Source organism: Sapajus apella, unplaced genomic scaffold, assembly GCF_009761245.1.
Source record: "Sapajus apella isolate SASKATOON/1434 unplaced genomic scaffold, GSC_monkey_1.0 scaffold32, whole genome shotgun sequence".
Taxonomy (NCBI): domain Eukaryota; kingdom Metazoa; phylum Chordata; class Mammalia; order Primates; family Cebidae; genus Sapajus; species Sapajus apella.
This window is the reverse complement of record NW_022436972.1, coordinates 5,433,074-5,454,713: the sequence shown is the minus strand read 5'-3', so window position 1 is coordinate 5,454,713 and position 21,640 is coordinate 5,433,074. Positions and strand designations below refer to the sequence as shown.

The 21,640-nt window shown below is 38.1% G+C and overlaps 1 protein-coding gene across 1 annotated transcript in view; it reads right to left on the bottom strand.

Annotated features, from left to right (window-relative positions):
• The window catches only part of RXFP2 (relaxin family peptide receptor 2), a 101,058-nt gene that overhangs the window by 64,613 nt on the left and 14,805 nt on the right, over positions 1-21,640 (bottom strand). Inside the window, exon 2 of the mRNA XM_032294343.1 lies at positions 941-1,036. Within this exon, the coding sequence (XP_032150234.1) occupies positions 941-1,036 (96 nt within the window). The remainder of the gene's footprint in view (positions 1-940; positions 1,037-21,640) is intronic.

The window sequence follows — 21,640 nt, the reverse complement described above, 5'->3', positions numbered from 1 at the left end:
AAATCTTTTGTTTGTTAGAAGTTTTAAAATAATACTTGATAAGTATTGCCTTTTATTTCAAGATTTAAAATATTCACTTGGAATCCACTTAATAAAATCGAATATTTAAAAATCCTAAAACAAATTTCTCAGAAAATAAAAATAATTTCAAATTTTAACCTTTATTCTCAGAGGCTTATCAAAATTCTTTAAGAAAAAATACAAATTAAAATAGAAACATTTTTGAATAATAATAAGCCCCAGCAAACCTTGGGTATAATTAATAGGTTGTTTATGAAGGAATAGGCTGACAACAAGTCTTTTTCTTTAAAACCAAGTAAAGATTTAGGTTTTATTTTTTGGTCAGCTTTACAATGAAAATATTACTGACTTAAAAATTAAGAGTTTGACTGAAATAAAAATGTCCACAAATTAAAAACAAAAGAAAATTATCTAACTAAATGCACTTTTATGGATTTTTAATAACTTTATTTTAGACAGGTTTACTTTTAGAGACGGATACTGGTTTTTAGATCTGCCTGTAGCTTTGGAGTTTCCAGTTTAATTACGTTAATACAAGATAGTTACTAACAATTACATGAATTTTATGGACAGGTTGAAATTCCACAAAACACAATTTTAGTTTATTAATTTGTCATACTTTTTAAAACCAATCCTAAAAATGTTTTCTACATTTTAATTGATAGTCAATATCGTTTTTTGAAATATTTTATTTACAGCTTTACTAACATACAAAGCCATGTTTCCATGAAAAATTTGTTGCATCTAAAAATTACTAGGCTATATGGGACTACAAGCAATTAATGATAATGACAAATACAAGGCAAATTTGATGTCTGTTTTTTTAAACACCCCAATAAATGTATTACAACTGCCATAGAACTAAATAGAAATGTAATTTTTGGGAATTGCACTTACAGCGAGAAAGTAGCAGCCTTACCTTTGACATTGATGAGAACGATGAAATGAAGTAGAAGGAACATTGCAATCACTCTGAGGCTGAAGAGATGTTTAAAACCAGAAAAAGAATAATAAGCTTACAGCAATTGAGTTATTAGACGTATCCTCCTCATACCTCAGAAGGAGTTCTGATAGAGTAACTTGGGTGCCTCCCATGGTCTGAGCATGCTCACAGCTAGAACTTCACTGGCATGAGGGGAGACAGATTCTTGTCACTATGCAGCCTGTCTTTTTTGTTCTTTCTTTTTTATTTCATTTTAGTTTAAATCTACAGTTGTGTTCTTCATCACTCATTCATTATGATGTGTAAAAGGAGGTATAATAGGACTGTGGTATTATTAGATAAAAAACATTTTTTAATCACTTAAAATATTTTTTCCTCCAAAGCATGTACAACAATTTGCTCTTGTTTAAATCCAAACATATATCGAAGTTCTTAAATATGAAGGAGATAGGCTTACACTGAATAGGCTATGAAACTCCTTACAAGTATATTTTCATGCAATAAACAAATGTCAAAAAGCTACTTATTGACAGATGCACAAAGAACCCCCCACTTCTATCCAGATGTACTTAAATGTTTTCAAATGACATACAAAAAGATAATAATTTAAATATATGGCCTTGTGTTAAATAATTACAGTAAAACATTCAAACAATATTTTCACTTCATATACTTCCCCCCCCCATAATCATATTCCTTTTTCTTGAAGTGGATAATTTTATTCTTGCTTCCAGCTCTGTATTGCACACCTATTAGAAAACACTAATTTTAATCTAGTTCTTACATCCTGAAAGCAGCTTTCTCAACAGCATGGTTAGTGCAAGTTAAAGTATAGAAAGGGACTTTTGGTTATAGGATTCTGTTGATCCTAGTGTAATCATTAAGACTTCTCCAAAAAGATGTTGTAGAATTTCCGTGTCTGAGTTTATATTTTACCAACAGGGAAATAACTATGTAGAATATAGTTTGTAGTCCTGATTTGGAGAGAAGATTTTGTGACCGCATGATGCAGATTCTCTTACATGTTGTTAACTGTGTCCTAACGACACTGAAAAACTATTTTATAGTGGCTATTGTCATCACACATCATAAAAGATGGGGTTTTCCTTGTCCTTTCTTTCATTCTAGCCTTTGATAGAACAAGGATTCAGACAGAATTTAAAATAAAAAATACTTTACTTATCATATAACGTATTTAGTTCTTTTCTCTTGTTATGAAGTGAGTTAAATTCTGTAAGACACCTCCCAGATACATTTAGAGGTGGTCTCATCTGATCTTTCAAATCAAAAGAAAAAGCAGCAGAGAGAATGAAGAAGAAAATAAATACTTCAAGATCTTTTCTTACATTCAAGCATCTTTTTTTCCCCTCAGTAACCTCTAGGTCTTTTTAGGTAAAAATTGCCTTATTTCACTTAAAGGCGTGATTAGTTTTTCTCATGTTTTATGTTTTGCTGCCAGGATGATGGATGCTAGTTTCTGGTACTGAAATTTTGAGCATGAGTTTTTAAGTGCAATTAAATACCATGAATTGTCCATCATAAGTCTATTTGAAGTTTAAGTATATTTTCTATGAAAATGTAATTTTTGGAGAAATAAGAAATGTCAAAGTGTCAAAGAACTTAGTTTAGATTTCTTTATTATATTGAGCCCTAGCAATAGATTTATGTTGCCAAAAAGTCGAATTGTTGTTCCTTTCTGTTAGGCTTCTCAATGTTAATCTTTGAAATATTAACATGAACATTCAGAAATCAATAATTATAAATAATGGGAACATCTTGGCTCATTGGTTTTAAAAGGTAGAACATGCAAGCTTTAAAATACCATTTCATTTAATATGTTTTAACTTTGACTTAACTGGTGTGAATATCCAGCCTTTTGCCCTGAAACTGAAATGGTTGAAACGTACACAGGGATATAATGTATGTGTTTAAATAACAGTGAATGAATTTACTCTATTCTTAGAACCACAATTGGTAAGGAGGCTCCAGAGAGTGCTTCCTGCAGAGCTGAGATGAAAGACTTGTGCAAACTGAATTCTTACTGGATATTAACTTCGAATCTGCACAGTGTATTTCATTGATCCTTGCCTGAATCAGCTCATCCCTTTATTCCAGTCTCCTGTTGGTAGCACCCATACTTTCAGCAATAATACTATAAAAGCTCATTTGAATATATTATTTACTGTATAGCAAAATTCACTATAATTCTCCCTAATTTAAGGGAATTTATTTACTGTAAGTACTAACTACCTAGTTCTATGTGGTGGGGGGAGGGAGCAGGCATTTCTTATCTTCTGCTGTAATTTTTATGTACATCTTGGAAACCATTGTTAAATATACAGTTCTTAAAACAAGAACATAATTTGTTTAAAAATGGTCAGAAACTCTAATTTTAACACATTTTCATAATTGTGTGATAGTTTTTCATATAGGTTATCATTCATTATCTTTCTAGATTAATGTTTTCAATTAAGATATTTAATAAACATTTAATCTACTTAATGAGAGTATAGCCTTGTAAATACTTCTGACTTCTAAGGCCTTTTCATTTTATATAGCCTCTTATTCACAAAACCTCATCCGTTAGCAGTTAGTATCACTTTCTGTTTTGTGGGAAAAAGACAGTGATATTCAAGGAGGAAATTATATGAATAGATAAGATCTGTCCTCAAAAAGATAAATTATAGAATAATAAATATCAGAATCCCAAGCTCATGATAGCAGGCCAGTGCTGGCAACATTCACTTGAATAGTCTCCTTATCATAAATCAAGTTATAGTAAAATCTTAGTAATTCAGCCATACTAGCTAAGTGTTTGTGATTGTAACTATGTATTAGCCTTTATACATGAGCTTATAGCATTGTCATTATTCAGTAAGATTTATTTGCACCCTGTGGGCAGAGCAAACTTAACAATCACATGATCTCATCAGCATAGTCAACATAGTATGTCCAACAGTTGAGCAAACCAATTCTGGCATAGGGTCCATTTTGATCAAGAAAGTCTAAATTAAGCTTTTTATTTTTATTATTATTATTATTTTTTGAATCAGAGTCTTGTGCAGCGGTACAATCATTGCTTACTGCAGCCTCAACCTCCCAGGCCCAAACAATCCTTCTACCTCAGCCTCCTGAGTAACTGAGATCACAGGTGTATGTGACCACACCTGCTAATTTTTTATTTTTATTTGTTGTATATATGGGGTCTCCCTATGTTGCCCAGTCTGGTCTTGAACTCCTGGGCTCAAACAATCCTCCCACTTCAGCCTCCCAAAGTGTTGGGATTACAAGCATAAGCCATCAGGCCTGGCCTTAAGTGTTCTTTGATATTCTAAGTTTAAAATAATTTAAGTCATGCTCCATTTGTCTGGGAATTTCAACTCTTGGCAAGCTCAACTGTAAGGAGCACAGCCATAAACACAGAGTAAAAAATATCCCTGAGACATCCACTATTGGCAGTAGGGTAGATTAGATACACTGGAAAGATTTCATGCTTGAAAATGCTGTAATAGCTCCTACATAAAACAATTTCGTTGCATTTCTGGAGTCTTCAAAATAAGGGAATCAAGTCTAAAGGGAAAATGCAGGACAAAAATAAAAACTAAATGCTGAAATGGCAATGGAGCCCGGTAAACAAATGTAAAAGGCAAGACTGGCTTGCAAAAAAAATGCAAATATCAGCACTACAACTTTTAGGCTTTGAGTCAGTGGCCAAATTGGAGAGCTAAGCCAGAGCCTCCTTGAAGGATCAGGCTGAAGACTATAACAGGTGGTGTCCTGTAGCACCATTGCAAAAGAAATGCAAACTCCATGAGAAGAATAACCTTAATTTAAACCCCTCAAGTTTACCGAGGTTAAAATCAACTAAATATTAGCTCATTATCAAAGATCAACCAAGGACACATGGGCAAAAGTTGACAGAAACAAAGAAATAAATTTTGAACCCCATGTACTTCAAATATTAAAACGATCAATTTTGGAGTATAAAATATTTAAAGACTGCAATCACAAGAATAAGTAAGAAATAAGAAACCATCAAAAAGTAACAGAGAATTTTCAGAAATGAAAAAATATGTTTCTAAAAATTTAAAATTCAGTGGGTAGGGTAAAGAGCTGTCAATTTACATAATTGAGAAAATAAGTTATAAGTGGAAATAAGGGAATGAAGAAATTTCCCAGAAGGCAGAATAGATAAACAGGGAATGAAAAAAAAATTGAAAGAAGAGATTGGAAGGAAAGCAGGAAAATTTTCAACATACAGCTAATTATAGTCCCTATAGGAGAAAATAGAAAGAAGAGGAGATAATATCTGAGGAGATAATTATTGAGAATTTTCTAGAACTGATAAAATACAAGAATTATAGATACAGCAAGAACAACTTTTACTAGGCAAGACAAATAAAATAAATCCATATTTAGACATTCAGTTTTGAAATTGTATAATATAAAAGAAACCAGAGAGAAAAGACAGGTGACCTACAAAGGGAAAATTAGAATGTTAGCAGACTTGCCAATGACAGCAATGGAAGCCAGAAGAAGTATAGTAATTCTCACAGTTCTGAGAAAAAATAACTGACAACTAAAGACTGTGTACCCCACAAAACTTTTAATGGGAGATCTTTTAATGGGAGCATAAAATAAAGTCATGCACAAGATATATGAATACTAAGAAGTTAAGTAAGAATCAAAATGAAAAATGCAGACCAAAAGTTTGATAGTATTTCAGGGAAGGGAGCAATCTGAGTTGTGAAGGTCATTAGGTAAAACCTCAACTTTGTCCATCTTGATTGACAGACTGAGAGATTAGGAAACTGGGTCAACTATTCTCCTGGTGTTACCAAGGTACACACACCAACGCAAGTCTGAAGGGTAGAAGGAAGTAACTGTGTGAAACTGAGAGTATCCTCGGATGCCTGTAATCCCAGCTATGCGGGAGGCTGAGGCAGGAGAATCACTTGAACCCAGGAGGCAGAGGTTGCAGTGAGCCAAGATTGAGCCATTGCATTCCCGCCTGGGCAATCAGAGTGAAATTCCTTACCCAAAAAAAAAAAAAAGAGAGAGAGAGAGAGAAACTGAGAGCATCCCGCCCATACATATGGGGTGGGGCCAGACCAAAAACCAGGTAGATACTAAAAAAATGTATTAGAGATATTATAGTATATTCGATTATTATTCCCAATTATTCCCCTCTCTGTGATAAGAATATGCCCCCCCGCCAACCCCACATTTTGCCATGTGCCTTGGCAGGGCCTCTCGGTAGGTAGTGTATATTTCTCTTCTCCATTGACTTTTGCCTTGGCCATAAGACTTGTTTTCACCAAATGAATGTTACTAGATGTGACATATGCCACCTTCCAGCAGATATAAAACATCATGTGTGCTTTTGTGGTATGGCAAGGTCATTTGTACTCTCCCTTTCCTTAGCCAGAATGAGAGTCACATGAGGCATGTTTGAACCCGAGTTCAGCCAGGCCCGGAAGAGCCACAGAACAGCCACAGACCCATCAGCAAGGCATACATGTTTATTGTGTAAGTCACTGAGACTTTGACTTTATCGTTGCTGTTGTGTTTGCCACAGTAAAACTTAAACAGACAGATAGATCTGGAAATCATCAGTGTAATCCTTAGTTTTACAAGACTAAAACTGATGTGATTAGCCTAGAGGCATGTGCTGTGTATATTGAATAAATTAATACATAAATTTAATTTTTCTTTGCAGAGTGTTTTTTCTTTGGGAATGTGTTCTACATTACATACTATTCCCAAGTTTCTTAGAGTGAATTATTCCAAGATTACTTCCAGAGCTGGAATTCCCTTCATTATTCACAAAACGATTCCTGAACATTAACTAAATTCTTTCTGTCTTTTGGAAATTCCGTGTAATATGACTGAACCTCAATCTGCATTTAGTCAACAGGTGCTATTTTCTAATGCATATGTATCATAACCTCATAGTGCCTTCATTTTAGAACTTGAGGAAACATAAAATAAATTACAACATTATTGGGTGGCTGTTTAAATTTCCAAGTCTGTGTATTAAGTTTACTCTAAATAAATGTGTTTTTATTTATAGAGTGTCAACCATATATATTGCTGGGTAATAATCTTTGATTTAAAGTGAAAAGTCGAAAATCATTTTTATCTAAATTCTTTTGGAATTCATTTTGCCAGCCCTACATTTGATAGGATTATAAAACACAGACATGGCTGAGCCCACAGGGGCCCTCATCTGAGTTCAAACACCCACAATGGCTATTCCTCTCTCTCCTCCTATCTTGCCTTTTGCTTGAACGTGAACACTGATCTGTGCTCCGTTTTTCGATTACCTCACTTCCCTCATTCTGACAGCTGCCTGAAGTATGCAGAAAAGTTTTCATCCCACTAACCTGGGAATTTTTTTTTTTTTCAGATAAAAAGATATTCTTTACTAATGACCCAACCATTTTTCTTTAGATACAAGAGTTTTGAATCACATGCTTAGGGTAAAACAAGTTAAGATCGCATTATCCTGCAACTCCTTACCAGCAATGTATTGCAAAGTGAAACAGCTTAGAGAAGAGAGTGGAACAGAGGCAGAATGAGGGAGAGAAGATAAAGAAAAAGAACTAAGTTGATCAAGTAGAATTCTTTTTTTTGTTGTTTGTTTCTAATTCTTGGGAGCTATGAAGTCCTGAAAGCATAGCTCGTTTCTGCAGCTTATTTTAAAAACCTGTGTAAAATGGAATCAAAACAGAGAATTATTTAAGTAACTAAAGAGGTGCAATGTTAACAGCTATGATTACCAGCAGCAAGTGTTCCAGCCTTCAGCTGACAGCCATTTCCTCCTCCTATCCCAAGAGTTTGCAAGATGAAAACATCTTCCCCAGGATGCCCTACACTGTTCATTTAGATGAAAGAATGAATGAGCAGAAGCAAGGCCCAAATATTCAATATACGAATTAATCTCTGAATGGCAGAATTAACTGTGCTCCTCTTTGGGCAATCCTGGGACAGTCAGGATGCATATTTTTATATCATTTATTGGTGTATTCATTCATGAAACTTTGAGTTTACATTTAAGATGAAGAACAAGGGGGTGTGGCATATGTAGATTGCTGGAGTGAAGGAGGCTGTGGGAGGGCATTGCATGCAAGTAGAAGAGGGGGAGCATGTGAAGTGTTTTTATTGATTTATTTATTTTTTGAGATGGAGTCTTTGTTACTCAGGCTGGAGCGTAGTGGTGCAATCTTGGCTCACTGCAACCTCTGCCTCCTGGGTTCAAGCCATTCTCTTGCCTCAGCCTCCCAGGTAGCTCGGACTATAGGCATGCACCACCACACCCAGATTTTTTTTTTTTTGTATTTTTAGTAGAGACGGGGTTTCACCATGCTGGCCAGGCTGGTCTCAAACTCCTGACCTCAAGTGATCCATCTGCCTTGGCCTCCCAAAGTGCTGGGATTACCGACATGAGCCACCACGCCCGGCTGTTAAGTGCTTTTTAAGCCATGGGAAGAAATGTAAATTTCACGTGGCAGGAAAGGGAGAGTAGTTGCAAAGCTTGAATCAAGGAGGGGAGAATAGGTTGGCGTGACTCATGCAGAGGATGCACTGGAGAGGACAGAACCTGAAGGCAAGAACACCAGTAAGATACTGCTGTTTTCTAGGAAGTCATGAACCAGCAGCATGGCAGGGGGAGCAGGGAGAGGAAACAGATGTGAGATGTATTTTGGAGGAAGAATTGATGGGATGATGAGCCATGGGAGGAAGGGAGAGAGAGGGAAGCCTCAGGTGATTCTCAGGTCTCTGAATTGAGCCAATGAGCAACAGACCTAGGAAGAGGAGTATTTGATCAGGATGATGTTGAGTATTTCCATGTGCGGAGCCTGAGAAAGCTGAGGAACGTCCAGATAGCAATGTCTAGGCAGCAGGTGGAAATAGACATCAGAAAGCAGGGAACAGGTGCAGTCTGGGAAACAAGGAGTTTCACTTTTAAAAATATTTCCTTAAAATACTCTAAGAATAAAGGGATTGAAAAGCTAAAGAGAAATGCAATTAAAATTTTAAAATCACTCAGTTGTTATATAGTAGGAGATATTCATTAAAAGTCATTAAAACTCTAAGGCACTCAAGTACTAGGGGTACATACAGTTAATACCAGATCACTATCTAATGAGCATTTATCATGTGACTAGCATACACAGGCTTCAGTTGGGTAAACCTAAGGAAGAGAGAAAAGAAAAATCACACCTCATAGCCAGCAGTGTTATTTTTCTATTTGAGACGATTAACAACCAGCTACTTAGGAAGTCATACAATAATTATATGCTGAAAATTAGCTGGATCCTTCAGTACAATGCTATGGATTTCAGAATGGCTATTTAAGGCATGCAGAGGTTAACAAATGAATGGGGAAAAGACTATTAAAACACTGAACTCTGTGAAAATGTTGAAATGTTTGTACATTTTCATGGAATATAGAGTAGTTTATTTCAATCAAACTGATGAGGTCAAATAACTAGATCTCTTTTTCAAGCACAGAGCCAGAGAAAGACTGAAATTCTCTATAAAATCACAGAGCCGGCTCTGAGACAGATGCATGCAAGGATAACTGCTCTGAGGCTTTATGTTAGGAGTCCCCTGGGCTCTACAAAGGACCAAGGGATCTCAAAGGGATTCAGGAAAGCAGCTGAGATAGGGGCTGAGGTACTGGTGAGAGAAGTGATCTCACTGGCTGATGCCAACAGTGGCCTGAAGTTTCTGTATGTATATATATATATGTATATATATATACATATATATATATACACACATCACGGAGCACAGCCAGCTAGCTGTCTAGAATCTGAACTTTCTTCGCTTTCCACAGGCCTCCTGAGGCTGCAGAAACCTCCTTCTGTTCTATACATATCCAAGTCTATCCATGATGTTCACTTAGCCATATTTAATATACATATTATTCATTATTATAGATATAGAACATATATGTCATCTAATATGATATGACTTAGGAAGATTGGATGGGGGGGTGGGGACATGTCCTCACTGATGTGTGTCTAACAACACGGTATTTGAAAAGTGGATGTGCTGAGAGAAAGAACCTATGTAGTAGAGCAGTCAGTAACAGACACTTATAATGTGAACATGTACCACGGAGAACAGCTAAAAAAAATAAACTGGGGGCTGGGCGCAGTGGCTCACACCTATAATCCCAGCACTTTGGGAGGCTGAGGCAGGTGGATTGCTTGAGGCCAGAGTTCAAGACCAGCCTGGCCAAATGGTGAAATGCTGTCGCTACCTAAAAAAATACACAGACACACACACACAGATACACACACACACACACACACACACACACACACACACACCCCAATTAGCTGGGCATGGCGGCGCACGCCTGTGATCCTAGCTATTCGGTAGGCTGAGACATGAGAATTGCTTGAACCCATGAGGCAGAAGTTGCAGTGAACAGAGATTGCACCACTGCACTCCAGCCTGGGTGACAGAGTGAGACCCTGTTTCAAAATAAATAAATAAAAAGAAATTTAAAAATAAAAATAAACGAAAACAATGAGAAGTTTCCAAATGTCATAGCTATACTTTGAAGAACACCACGGAAGTGGTCAGGGAATTCCAGAATTATATCTATTATTTTCTTTTCTTCTCAGGAAAGATGAGAAAGTGAGAAGGCTTCTCTTCCAAGAATATGATAATAATAGTTACAGTTTTTATTCACCTCACACCTGGCAGTGTTATTTTTCTATTTGACATGATTAACAACCAGTTACTTAGGAAGTCATTTAGCATATCAACAACCGTATCAGGCAGGATCACATTCAGATATTGTTAACAGAACACCAGTCCATTTGGTAATAAATACCAGTTTTCGCAGGAATGGCTCGTTTGCTGGCCAAAGCTTACGTCATCATAGGTTTCTATGGCATATAAGTGAGCTTGGCGCTTAAGAAATATTTACCGAGGGAGCGGTTTGACTTTCCTAAAGCAGAATTCTTCTATCAGTTTCTTGTTTTTATGTTGTTCAATTTTACCTTAAGATATTTGCTGTTGAAGTGTTTCATAAACAAATCTCTTGAGGTAACTATATACAGAATTATTTGGAACTATAGTTCTTATAGCTATTGCCAAGTTCAGTGATATATGAAGCCTTTAGTGGATATAGTGAATGCATATAGGAACACTCCTGAAAAACTGAAACATCATATGCAATTCTGCGTTTCATAGGAAATGGAGATTTTTAATCTGTAAGACTTTCCTAGGACAAATCCTCTGGGTGCTAGATGAGATTATGATTTAAACTGGGTCTTTGTAAAATACTAGCTTTCTAAGAGAAGATAATTTTAACTCATTCTTTTAGCACACAGTATAAACAAAATATGTGTTGAAGAATAATGAAAACATTTATTTAAACAAGTTATTGAGTTATAGCTTATACACAATAAAATCACTAATTTTTATGTTTACATTTACATAAATTTGAGCTCCTGCATTTAAGTCCATAATAAATTTTGAGTTATTTTTTGTTTATGGCATGTGAAAAGAGTCAAGGTTCAATGTCTTGCATATGGCTGTCCAATTGCTCCAGCAACAGCTGTTGAAAAGATTATCATTTCCCTATTGAATTACCCTGAAAGGTCTGATAAAATTAATCAATCATATCTTTGTGGGTCTATTTCTGTACGTTCTATTCTATTGAGTTATAGTCTATCCTTTTGCTAATACCACGCTGTCTTAATTACTGCAGCATTGTAGTAAGTCTTCAAAACACATTCTCAACTTTGTTCTTGTTCAGAGTTGTTTATGCTATTCCAGGTGGTTTGGATTTCCACCGGATGAGCTTGTCAATTTCTACGTTTGCTGGCATTGTGATTGGGGTTGTGAGGAATCTATAAATAAATTTGGGGAGAATTTACTTCTTAACAATATAGGAGTTTCTGATTCATACACATCATGATTCATGATATTAGTGGCTATTTACTTAGGTCCTCTTTAATTTCTTTCAGCCATGAAAGTAGTTTGCAGTGTACAAATCTTGCACATATTTGATTAAAAGCATCCTTCATTCTTTTAGATGTTATAGGAAATTATACTTTTAAAAATAAAATTTTATTTAAAAATCCCAAGACTTTGGGAGACTGAGGCAGAAGGATGGCCAGGAGTTAGAGACCAGGCCTGGGCAACATAGTGAGAACCTGTGTCTACAAAAAAAAAAAAAAAAAGCCAACTGCAGTGGTGCATGCCTGTAGTCCTAGCTACTTGGGAGGCTGAGGGGGGAGGATCACTTGAGCCCAGGAGTTCAAGGCTGCAGTAAGTCATGTTCATGCCACTGCACTCCAGCCTGGGTAACAGAGCAAGACCCTATGTTTAAAAAATCATTTGCAATTTTTTGTTTCTGGCATGTATAGGAAATACAATTGTTTTTGCATATTGACTTCATGTAAAGAAACCTTGCTAAACCTGCTTGCTAATTCTGGTAGCTTTTTTGTAAACTACTTAGAATTTTCTTCATAGATTATCATTCCATCTGTCAATAAAGACAGTTATGCTTATTTCCCAATCTATATGCCTTTTGTATCTTTTTTCTCGCCTTTTTGCAAATGTTGGCACCTTCAATACAATGTTGAATAGAAGTGATGAGAGTGGATATCCTTGACTGTTCCTGATCTTAGGGCGAAGCATGCAGTCTTTTACCACCCAGTGTAATGTAATTTTTTTTTCTAGATTCGCTTGATCAGATTGAGAAGTTTTCCTTCCATTCTCAGTTTGCCAAGGGTTTTGTGTTTTCTTTTTAAATCATGAATGGATGTTGGATTTTGTCACATGGTTTTACATATCTGTTTTAATGATCTTATGCTTTGTTCTTAGCATCTAAAAGTTTTTCATAGACTATCTTAGTTTTTCTCCCAGACCTGATAGGTTTTTTTCTGGGGGGGGGGGAGGGGGAGGGCAGAGTCTCACTCTGTCATCAGGCTGGAGTACAGTGGCACGATCTTGGCTCACTGCAACCTCTGCCTACCAGGTTCAAGTAATTCTCCTGCCTCAGCCTCCTGAGTAGCTGGGACTACAGGTGTGCACCACCACCCAGCTAATTCTTGTATTTTTAGTAGAGACGGGGCTTTACCATGTTGGCCAGGATGGTCTAGATTTTTTGACCTCATGATCTGCCTGCCTCAGTCTCCCAAAGTGCTGGGATTACAGGCATGAGCCACCGTACCGTGACCAGGCTGTTTTTGCTTTTTTAATATCACTGCTTTAAAAATAATATTTTCCTGTTTTCTTTCCTTATTTTCAATGAGAAGTCTTTGATTATTCTTATTTTTGATTTCCAGTATGTAATATGGGTTTTTACCCGCTTCTGGTTCTTTTTAAGATTTTCTCTTCATAGTTGGTTTCAAGTAATTTGATTATAATATGTCCTTTATAAAAAAAAACAAAAAAACAAACAAAAAAAAAAACACTTCTTGTACCATGGAGTTTGTAGAGCTTCTTGGATCTGTTGGTGTTCAGTTCTTACCACATTTATAAAACTACAGTAATTATTTCTTCAAATATATTTATTTAAAGAGTTGTAGCACTCTTACAGGTAGACGGGAAGAAAAAATTAGAACAGCACTATCAAAATCCCAAAGTTCAGGGGACATGTTGAAGGCCAACTGAAAGGCTAGAGAACAGGTGCATTTCAGGATTATGGAAAGGAATTGAATATATTAGATGGTGCATGTCATGGAGAACTTTAATTTTTGGCATGAAGACTTTGTTTGGATTTGATGCAACAAATGACATGAAGCCATTTGTGGCCACCAAGTAAGAGAAGAATGGAGGAAACTAGGTTTTAGTAAGCCTGATCAGGCAGTTTACGGAAAGTGGAACAGAGAAAGGAGAAACAGGCTGGAGGATGAAGGATTTTATTTTTCCTTCACTTATGAAGCTTAGTTTGGCTGGATAGGAGATTCTGGGTTGAAAGTTCTTTTCTTTAAGGATGTTGAATATTGGCCCCCACTCTCTTCTGGCTTGTAGGGTTTCTGCTGAGAGATCTGCTGTGAGTCTGATGGGCTTGCCTTTATGGGTAACCCGACCTTTCTCTCTGGCTGCCCTTAGTATTTTCTCCTTCATTTCAACCCTGGTGAATCTGACGATTATGTGCCTTGGGGTTGCTCTTCTTGACGAATATCTTTGTGGTGTTCTCTGTATTTCCTGGACTTGAATATTTGCCTGCCTTGCTAGGTTGGGGAAGTTTTCCTGGATAATATCCTGAAGAGTATTTTCCAACTTGGATTCATTCTCTTCGTCGCATTCAGGTACGCCTATCAAATGTAGATTAGATCTTGTCACATAGTCCCACATTTCTTGGAGACTCTGTTCATTCCTTTTTACCCTTTTTCTCCATTCTTGCCTTCTCATTTTATTTCATTGAGCTGATCTTTGACCTCTGATACCCTTTCTTCTGCTTTGTCAATTCGGCTGTTGATACTTGTGCATGCTTCACGAAGTTCTCGTGTTGCGTTTTTCAGCTCCATCAATTCACTTATATTCCTTTCTATTTTGTCCATTCTCGTTAGCATTTCGTCAAATCTTGTTTCAAGGTTCTTAGTTTCTTTGCATTTGGTTAGAACATGTTCTTTAAGGTCACAGAAGTTTCTTACTACCCACTTTCTGAAGTCTGATTCTGTCATTTCATCACACTCGTTCTCCATCCAACCTTGTTCCCTTGCTGGTGAGGAGTTGTAAACCCTTGTAGGAGGAGAGGTGTTCTGGTTTCGGGTGTTTTCATCCTTTTTGCGCTGGTTTCTTCCCATCTTTATGGATTTATCCACCTGTCGACTTTGTAGTTGCTGGCTTTCAGATTGGGTCTCTGAGTGGATGTTCTGTTTGTTCATGATGAGGTTATTTCTGTTTCTTGGTTTTCCTTCTGGCAGTCTGGCCCCTCTGCTGTAGGTCTGCTGAGGTCCACTCCAGGCCCTGCTTGCCTGGGGCTCACCTGCAGCAGCTGCTGAATAGTAAGGGTTGTTACCAGTTTTCTTCTTCTGCTATCTTTGTCCCAGAAGGATACCCGCCAAGTGTCAATCTGATGTCTCCTTTATGAGGTGTCTCTTTGGATATGTAGGGGTCAGGGAGCTGCTTGAGGAGACAGTCTCTTCTTTATAGGAGCTCAAATGCTGAGCTGTGAGCTCTGTTGTTCATTCAGAGCTGCTGGGCAGGTACGTTTACATCTGCTACAGCAGAACTCATAAACTGCTTTTTGTTCCCAGGTGCTCTGTCCCAGGGAGTTAGGGCTTTATGAGTTTCCGTTATGCTGCTGCCTTCTCCTTTTTTTTTTCCGTCAGAGCTGCCCTGCCCAGCAAGGAGGCAGCCTAGTCACTGTCTGCCTGTAGAGGCTTTGCTGAGCTGCTGTGGGCTCCGCCCAGCTGCCGAGTGAACTTCCCTGCAGTCCTGTTTATATGGGCATAGTTAGAACTGCTTTGGCAAGGGTGGCCCGCCTCTGTTAGGGCACAGCCTCTCTGTAGTGGTGGGTTGCCTTGGCAATGGTGGGCTGCCACAGCATTGGCTGACTACCTCTGTCGTGGTGGGCTGCCTCAGTAATGGCGGATGCCCCTCCCCCACAGAGCTGGACTGTCCCGGGTTCAGCTGCGCTTGCTGTGAAACTCTGAATCCAGAGAGTTTCTGATTGCTGTTCTTTTGTGGGGGTGGGACCAGCAGAGCCTGATTGTCTGGCTCCCTGCCTCAGAGCCTTTTTTTTTTTTTTTTTAAGTTGGTGTTCCAGCCGCCTGTTGAAGAGGCGCCAATGTCTGTGTTTTTTCCCGTGCGACAACTCACTGTGCTGGCTTAAACAGCAGCACTGATATTCGTGGTGCTTTTTTTGCCCTGGAATCTACTGTCCTGGCTCCCTGCTCAGTCCCCTTTTTAAACAGACGAATGGGTGACTTCCTGTGGCTCCAATCGCCAGCAAAAGGGCACCCGGACCAGTGTATTTTGTAAGGAGAACTGCTGCTCCGGGGCGCCGACAAAACAGCCGCGCTGGCGACCGTGGAGCTCCTCCGCCTGGGAATTGCCTAGTCTGTGGGCAATAAAAATGTGGCGTCCACTCACCCTTTGTGCTTTCACTGGGAACTGCAATCCTGAGCTATTCCTAAACGGCCATCTTGGATCGATCCCCTGGGACATCAATCTTATATTTCTTCTCTGATTCTCTTAACTCTCTTTTTATTGGGTGACTTACTGTGGTGGAGTGGGTCAACCCTCCAATTACGGATTTGGATAAAATACCAAACTATGCCACATACACCTGGTCTCCTGAATGACTGCTGACGGACCTGATGACACCACTTAGAAGTGCGAAGATTAGCTGGGGGTGAAGCTTAGCTAATGGGAAATAGGGACAGGAGAGAAACAGGCAGATAATATGGCCTGCTTTTCCTCCATTGTGGACCACACTGACATGTGTTTCCTCCTTGAAATCCTTCGGGGGAAGCCTCCTGTGTTAAGTGCACTAAGCACCCTGCTGTGTCTCCTCATGGCTTGTCGTGAAGCAGGAGGCTGCATGGTCGCACGTCACCTCACGGTGCTTCACACCTTGCCTTGCCTCACTTCCCTCTTCCCTCACATTGTCCTAGGCTTGTGCCTCTCAAATAAAGAATTAGCACTTAATTCTTGCATCAGGCTCTACTCTCTAGAGGGTGTGAACTAAGGCAATAACATTTTTTGTGCCATGCAATGGAATACTGTGAAGTCAACTTAAAATGAATAGTTCTATATCTACTAAAATTCAATGCATACATCTGCCTGTAGAAAGATACATTGATGGATGGTTGAATAGATAGATAGATGATAGAGATAGATAGATAGATAGATAGATAGATAGATAGATAGATAGATAGATAGATGATAGAATAAAGCAAGGCGAAGAATAGTGAGTTTCTTATGCTACCATTTGTGCAGCAAAAATAAACATTTTTGTATAATTAGACTATATTTTGAAGGATACACACTAAATAAATTGCAATTATTGGGTAACTGTGTACAAGACAGAGTCATTTTTCTTGTATACCATTACAAAATCTTGGAATTTTGTAGTTACGCTGGTATTAGCCATTCAGTAAAATTACCTAAGAAAAAAGGTAAGCGATGACCATAAAACGAGATTTAGTAAAAGAGAGTATTACATAGAAACATTTGTTATGTTTTTAGCCCCCAAAATATTAAGATTTCTTACTCAACAACTGATAAAAGTGAAAGGAGTAAGCAGAATCAGATGCTACCGTGTCTTAAAAATCATGTTAAAGCCGTTGGAATTTATTCTATAAGTAATTAGAAGCCATATGAGTCCACTGAATGGCTTTAGCTGGGGAAAATAACGCTCATTTTGGTTGTACGGTGATGGATTAGATGTGAAAAATCTGAAGGAGGATCAATTAGTGGTTGTTGCAATAATCCAGGATTCCCACACTTTGCATTAGGCTCTGACTAGAGAAGCTGGGCAGGTAAACTAGCAATTTTAAATTTTACGTTTTATGTAATTCTCAGAGCCATCACATAACTGTCAAAAATAGTCTGTTATCTAGATCATACATCTTACTTTCTGGCAAAACAGCATCCCTGTGTTCCTAGCAATCATTGTATCCTATGACAGGCTAGTCATATTTCAGAGAGATGTTTTTTTCTTTCAGCTAATTATAACCTATAACGTTGATACTTATGATGAGTTTCCCAGAATCACTGTACCTTTACAATAGTTTGAAAAGCTAAATGCTCTCATTTTTGTCCAAGGAATATAAAAGTAATCTGATTTCTATGCACCATAGCTTATCTCCCAGGAAACCACCATAGTCAAGGAAAATATTGATTAACATAAATGTTACCTTAGGAAGTTAAAATTCTGGAGTCAGAGACACTGAACTAAGATAAGACTACGTATTCATAAATGAACGCTCTCCGTACTGGAGGCCTGCTTGCCTTTGCATGTAAATATCTTGATTTTTATTTCCTCCCTCCTGTGGTCTTTATCTTTGTATTCTCCTGGTTCCCCAGAGAAGAAGTGCCCTGTTGAAGAAATAAAATAAAGGAAAGCCTGCGTAACCACGTTCTTTCATTTAAGAAACAAAAAACAGTGCTGAAATATACGGAAGCCATGTATCCACTAATGATATGACCGGTGAAAAAGAGGACCATGTTAAAATACCTGCTAGCAATATTTTTAAATGTTATGAGTAAATATAATATTTGCTCTTTAAGATATATTTTGAAGGCTTGAGCTGAGAAATTTCTCTGAATTTATTTTTGTTTTCTGGGTTTTTTTTTTAAATTTATTTCTATTTTTGTTTGTTTTTCTAAGACACAGTCACCCAAGCTAGAGTGCAGTGGCGCGATCTAGGCTCACTGCAACCTCCACCTCCACCTCCACCTCCAGGTTCAAGCGACTCTCCTGTCTCGGCCTCCCAAGTAGCTGGGATTACAGTCCTGCCACCATGCCTGGATAATTTTTTTTGTATTTTTAGTAGAGATGGGGTTTCACCATATAGTCCAGGCTGGTCACAAACTCCTGACAACAAGTGATCCACCAGCCTTCACCTCGCAAAGTGCTGAAATTATAGGTGTTAGCCACCACGCCCGGCCTATCTCTGAGTTTATATAAGGCTGATCAGACAGTTCTCTTTCTCAGATTTTAGGGAAAGGCCCTACTCAGAAACACAACCAAGTGACAGGAAACTAAGAAAGTAAAATGGGACTTAACGTCTATCAGATTAACAGAGACTCATGATTTAACACTTCTAATTTGGTGTAGGTTTTTTGACATTTTTTGTGTGATTTTCTTCTAAAAGATAATATTTCCTTTTGTGTTGTTTTAGGAATTCACATTAGTTACATTTACATTAACTATAGTAACACAGAAATCTCAAAATATCTATGGCCCTAAGATAGGAAGTCCCAAACAAAAAGATTGTTCTTTTCTAAGCATCAATTTAGGGACTTGGGATCCTTTTACCTTGTGGTATAGCTGTCTTCAGCACATGGCTTCCTGGGCTGCTATGCTTGTCTGCAGGAAAGAGCAAGACAGTTGCCAGGAAGATTATCATCATCCATTCCTAGAAGTTGTTCATACTACTTCTGCTCACATCTCATTGTCTGGGACCCAGTTACTCCCCAGTAGCAAGGGTTAGGGGACACAGAGTCTACCTATTTGTCCAAAACTTGATTTGTTGAATAGTTAGCTACTCACCATTGTGGTCTTTCATTGTTTTAAAGTTTTAGTAAATGTGTTTGTTGTCCTTCAATAGAAAAGGGAGTCTTCATATGTACTGTTTAAAAAGGAGGGATAAAAATTAACAATAATGCTCTATTTGTGCCAGTGGACAACATTTTAAAGGTCTTCAATGAAGAGAAGCAGCATAGGCTGGATGCAGTGGCTCACACCTGTAATCCTAGCACTTTGGGAGGCTGAGGAGGATGGGTTGCCTGATCTCAGGAGTTCAAGACCACCCTGGGCAACATGGTGAAACCACATCTCCACTAAAATACAAAAAACATAGCTGGGCGTGGTGGTGCACACCTGTAATCCTAGTTACTGGGGAAGCTGAGGCTGGAGAATCATTTGAGCCTGAGAGGCAAAAGTTGCAGTGAGCCGAGATTACGCCACTGCACTCCAGCCTGGGAAACAAAGCGAGACTCTGTCTCAAAAAAAAGGAGAGAGAAAAGTGGCATAATCCTTAAGAATAGACAATGAAGCTAAGCCCTGAGTTCGAATTATTACGTGCTTTAACAAATGTTGTTTGAAGAGCAATTATCAGAATTGTTAACTTTATGTCAGGACATGTTAAGGATACCAACTCCCAATGCAAATGTTAGTATGTTTTCTCAGAAAAAAACACCTGATAGGCAAAAGAACACAGTAAGTTTTATGTGAACACTGTATAAACTATGCTGCATTGTAAATGGAACACAGACTATAACTACAAGAAATTTTATAAGCAAATTCCGCAAAACAATAAAGTGTTAAGGAGAACCAAACTGGGGAAGTATAACTAAAGAAAGCAGTAGATAACTTGATACTTGTAGCTTATTTCAGATAAACAACAAATAATTTTTAGTATTCATGTGTACCAAGCAATATTTTTATTGTATTTCAATGTACATGTGCATAGGCAGTTACAATAATTCAAATTTAACTGGGTATCCTGTATTTTTACTTGTAAAATCTGGCACCACTACCTAGCAGCAAGGAATCACTCCTTTCTTTAATGCCCACAATTTATCTTTACCACTCTAATGATTTGTCAGTGTTTATCTGTCATTAAACTCCTGAGAGCTAGTATGGTGTAGTGCTTAAGAGCAAACACTGGGAGCCAAACTGCCTGGGTTCAAATCCTAATTGTTCAACTTTCTACATGTTTTAACTCTCTCAAGTTACTTAACCTCCTTGGTCTCACCTTTATTTCTGAGGTAACAATAACAGCACCCACCTCAGACGATTGACAGGCAAGTTAAGCGGGCTAACAAATACAATACACTTAGCACAATGCATTGTTCATAGTGTGTATCATACAAAGTATCCTATTCAACATCCTTCAGTCCAGAATCAAGACTGTAAGTCCCACAAATACAGAGAGTTTGCCTTATTTTTTTATAAAATCCTCCGTAATACTATGCTTATATTAGACACTGAAGAATGTTCCTTAAAGGAATCAATGAACAAGATATCACCACTGATCACTGCCTTGACTTCTCCCCTGGTGACACTCTATGAAATAGCCGAGATCAAAGCCTCTATAGCAGCTTTGGAAACATTTGTCAGCCTCGGGAAACATCCAGGCAAATGGGAAAGGTATATTAGGTATGGGCCCAAAGAAGGGCAAGTGTGTAAATGAAAGTACTGGAGTGAATGTGCCTCTCGGAGAGACTGAGGGCTATTTTAGATGAATTTTAACAAACAATCATCAGAAATGCGGAAAAGTACTGGGAAGGCTGCCAGAGTTGTCAGGTCTGTGCCACTCTTTCCAGTAGGGCTCAGCCAAAGCAAAAGGGGTAACTGGGAGCTAGTAAACAAAGGTTAACTGTCCAGGCTGTTCCCTCTGGTTTGCAATGAAATCCTTGCCTATAGCTCATAGAAGCCAAGCTGGGCTGAAGGAGGACTTATGGAAAGGGAAGTGTCCAGGTGAACCAGAGGACTGCACAGGGCAGTGGTTCTCAATATTTTAAACATTAGAATCACCTGGAAAGTGAAAGCACAGACTCCCCACGCCCAGCCTCTGATTCAGTGGATCTGCAGTGGAGCCTGAGAATTCATGTTTCTAACAAGTACCCAAGTGAGCTGAGTACTGCCAGTCATGGAACCACACTACAAGAGCCTCTGGCCTAGAGAAAAAAACGGGGGGTCACAAAGACCCCACAAAGACAATACAGTTTTTCTTTCCTCCCAGCTTTCATTAGCTCATTTACTTAGGGTCCTATTCACAAGGTGAAGGTACTTACTAGTGGCTATTTGTCTACTTAAGGGATGATGTTGCTTCTGCAGTGATTAAACTTTCAAACGACATTTTCCTACATGTAAACCAGTTAGTTCAACCTGCCGCAGAAGGGTGAAACACTTCTATGGAACGTGGTATTTTAAGTTAAACTCTTCTATAAATGGAGTGAGAAAATTTAAACTGAAAGCACTTTTTGAGACCATATGTGGTAAACTGAAAAATA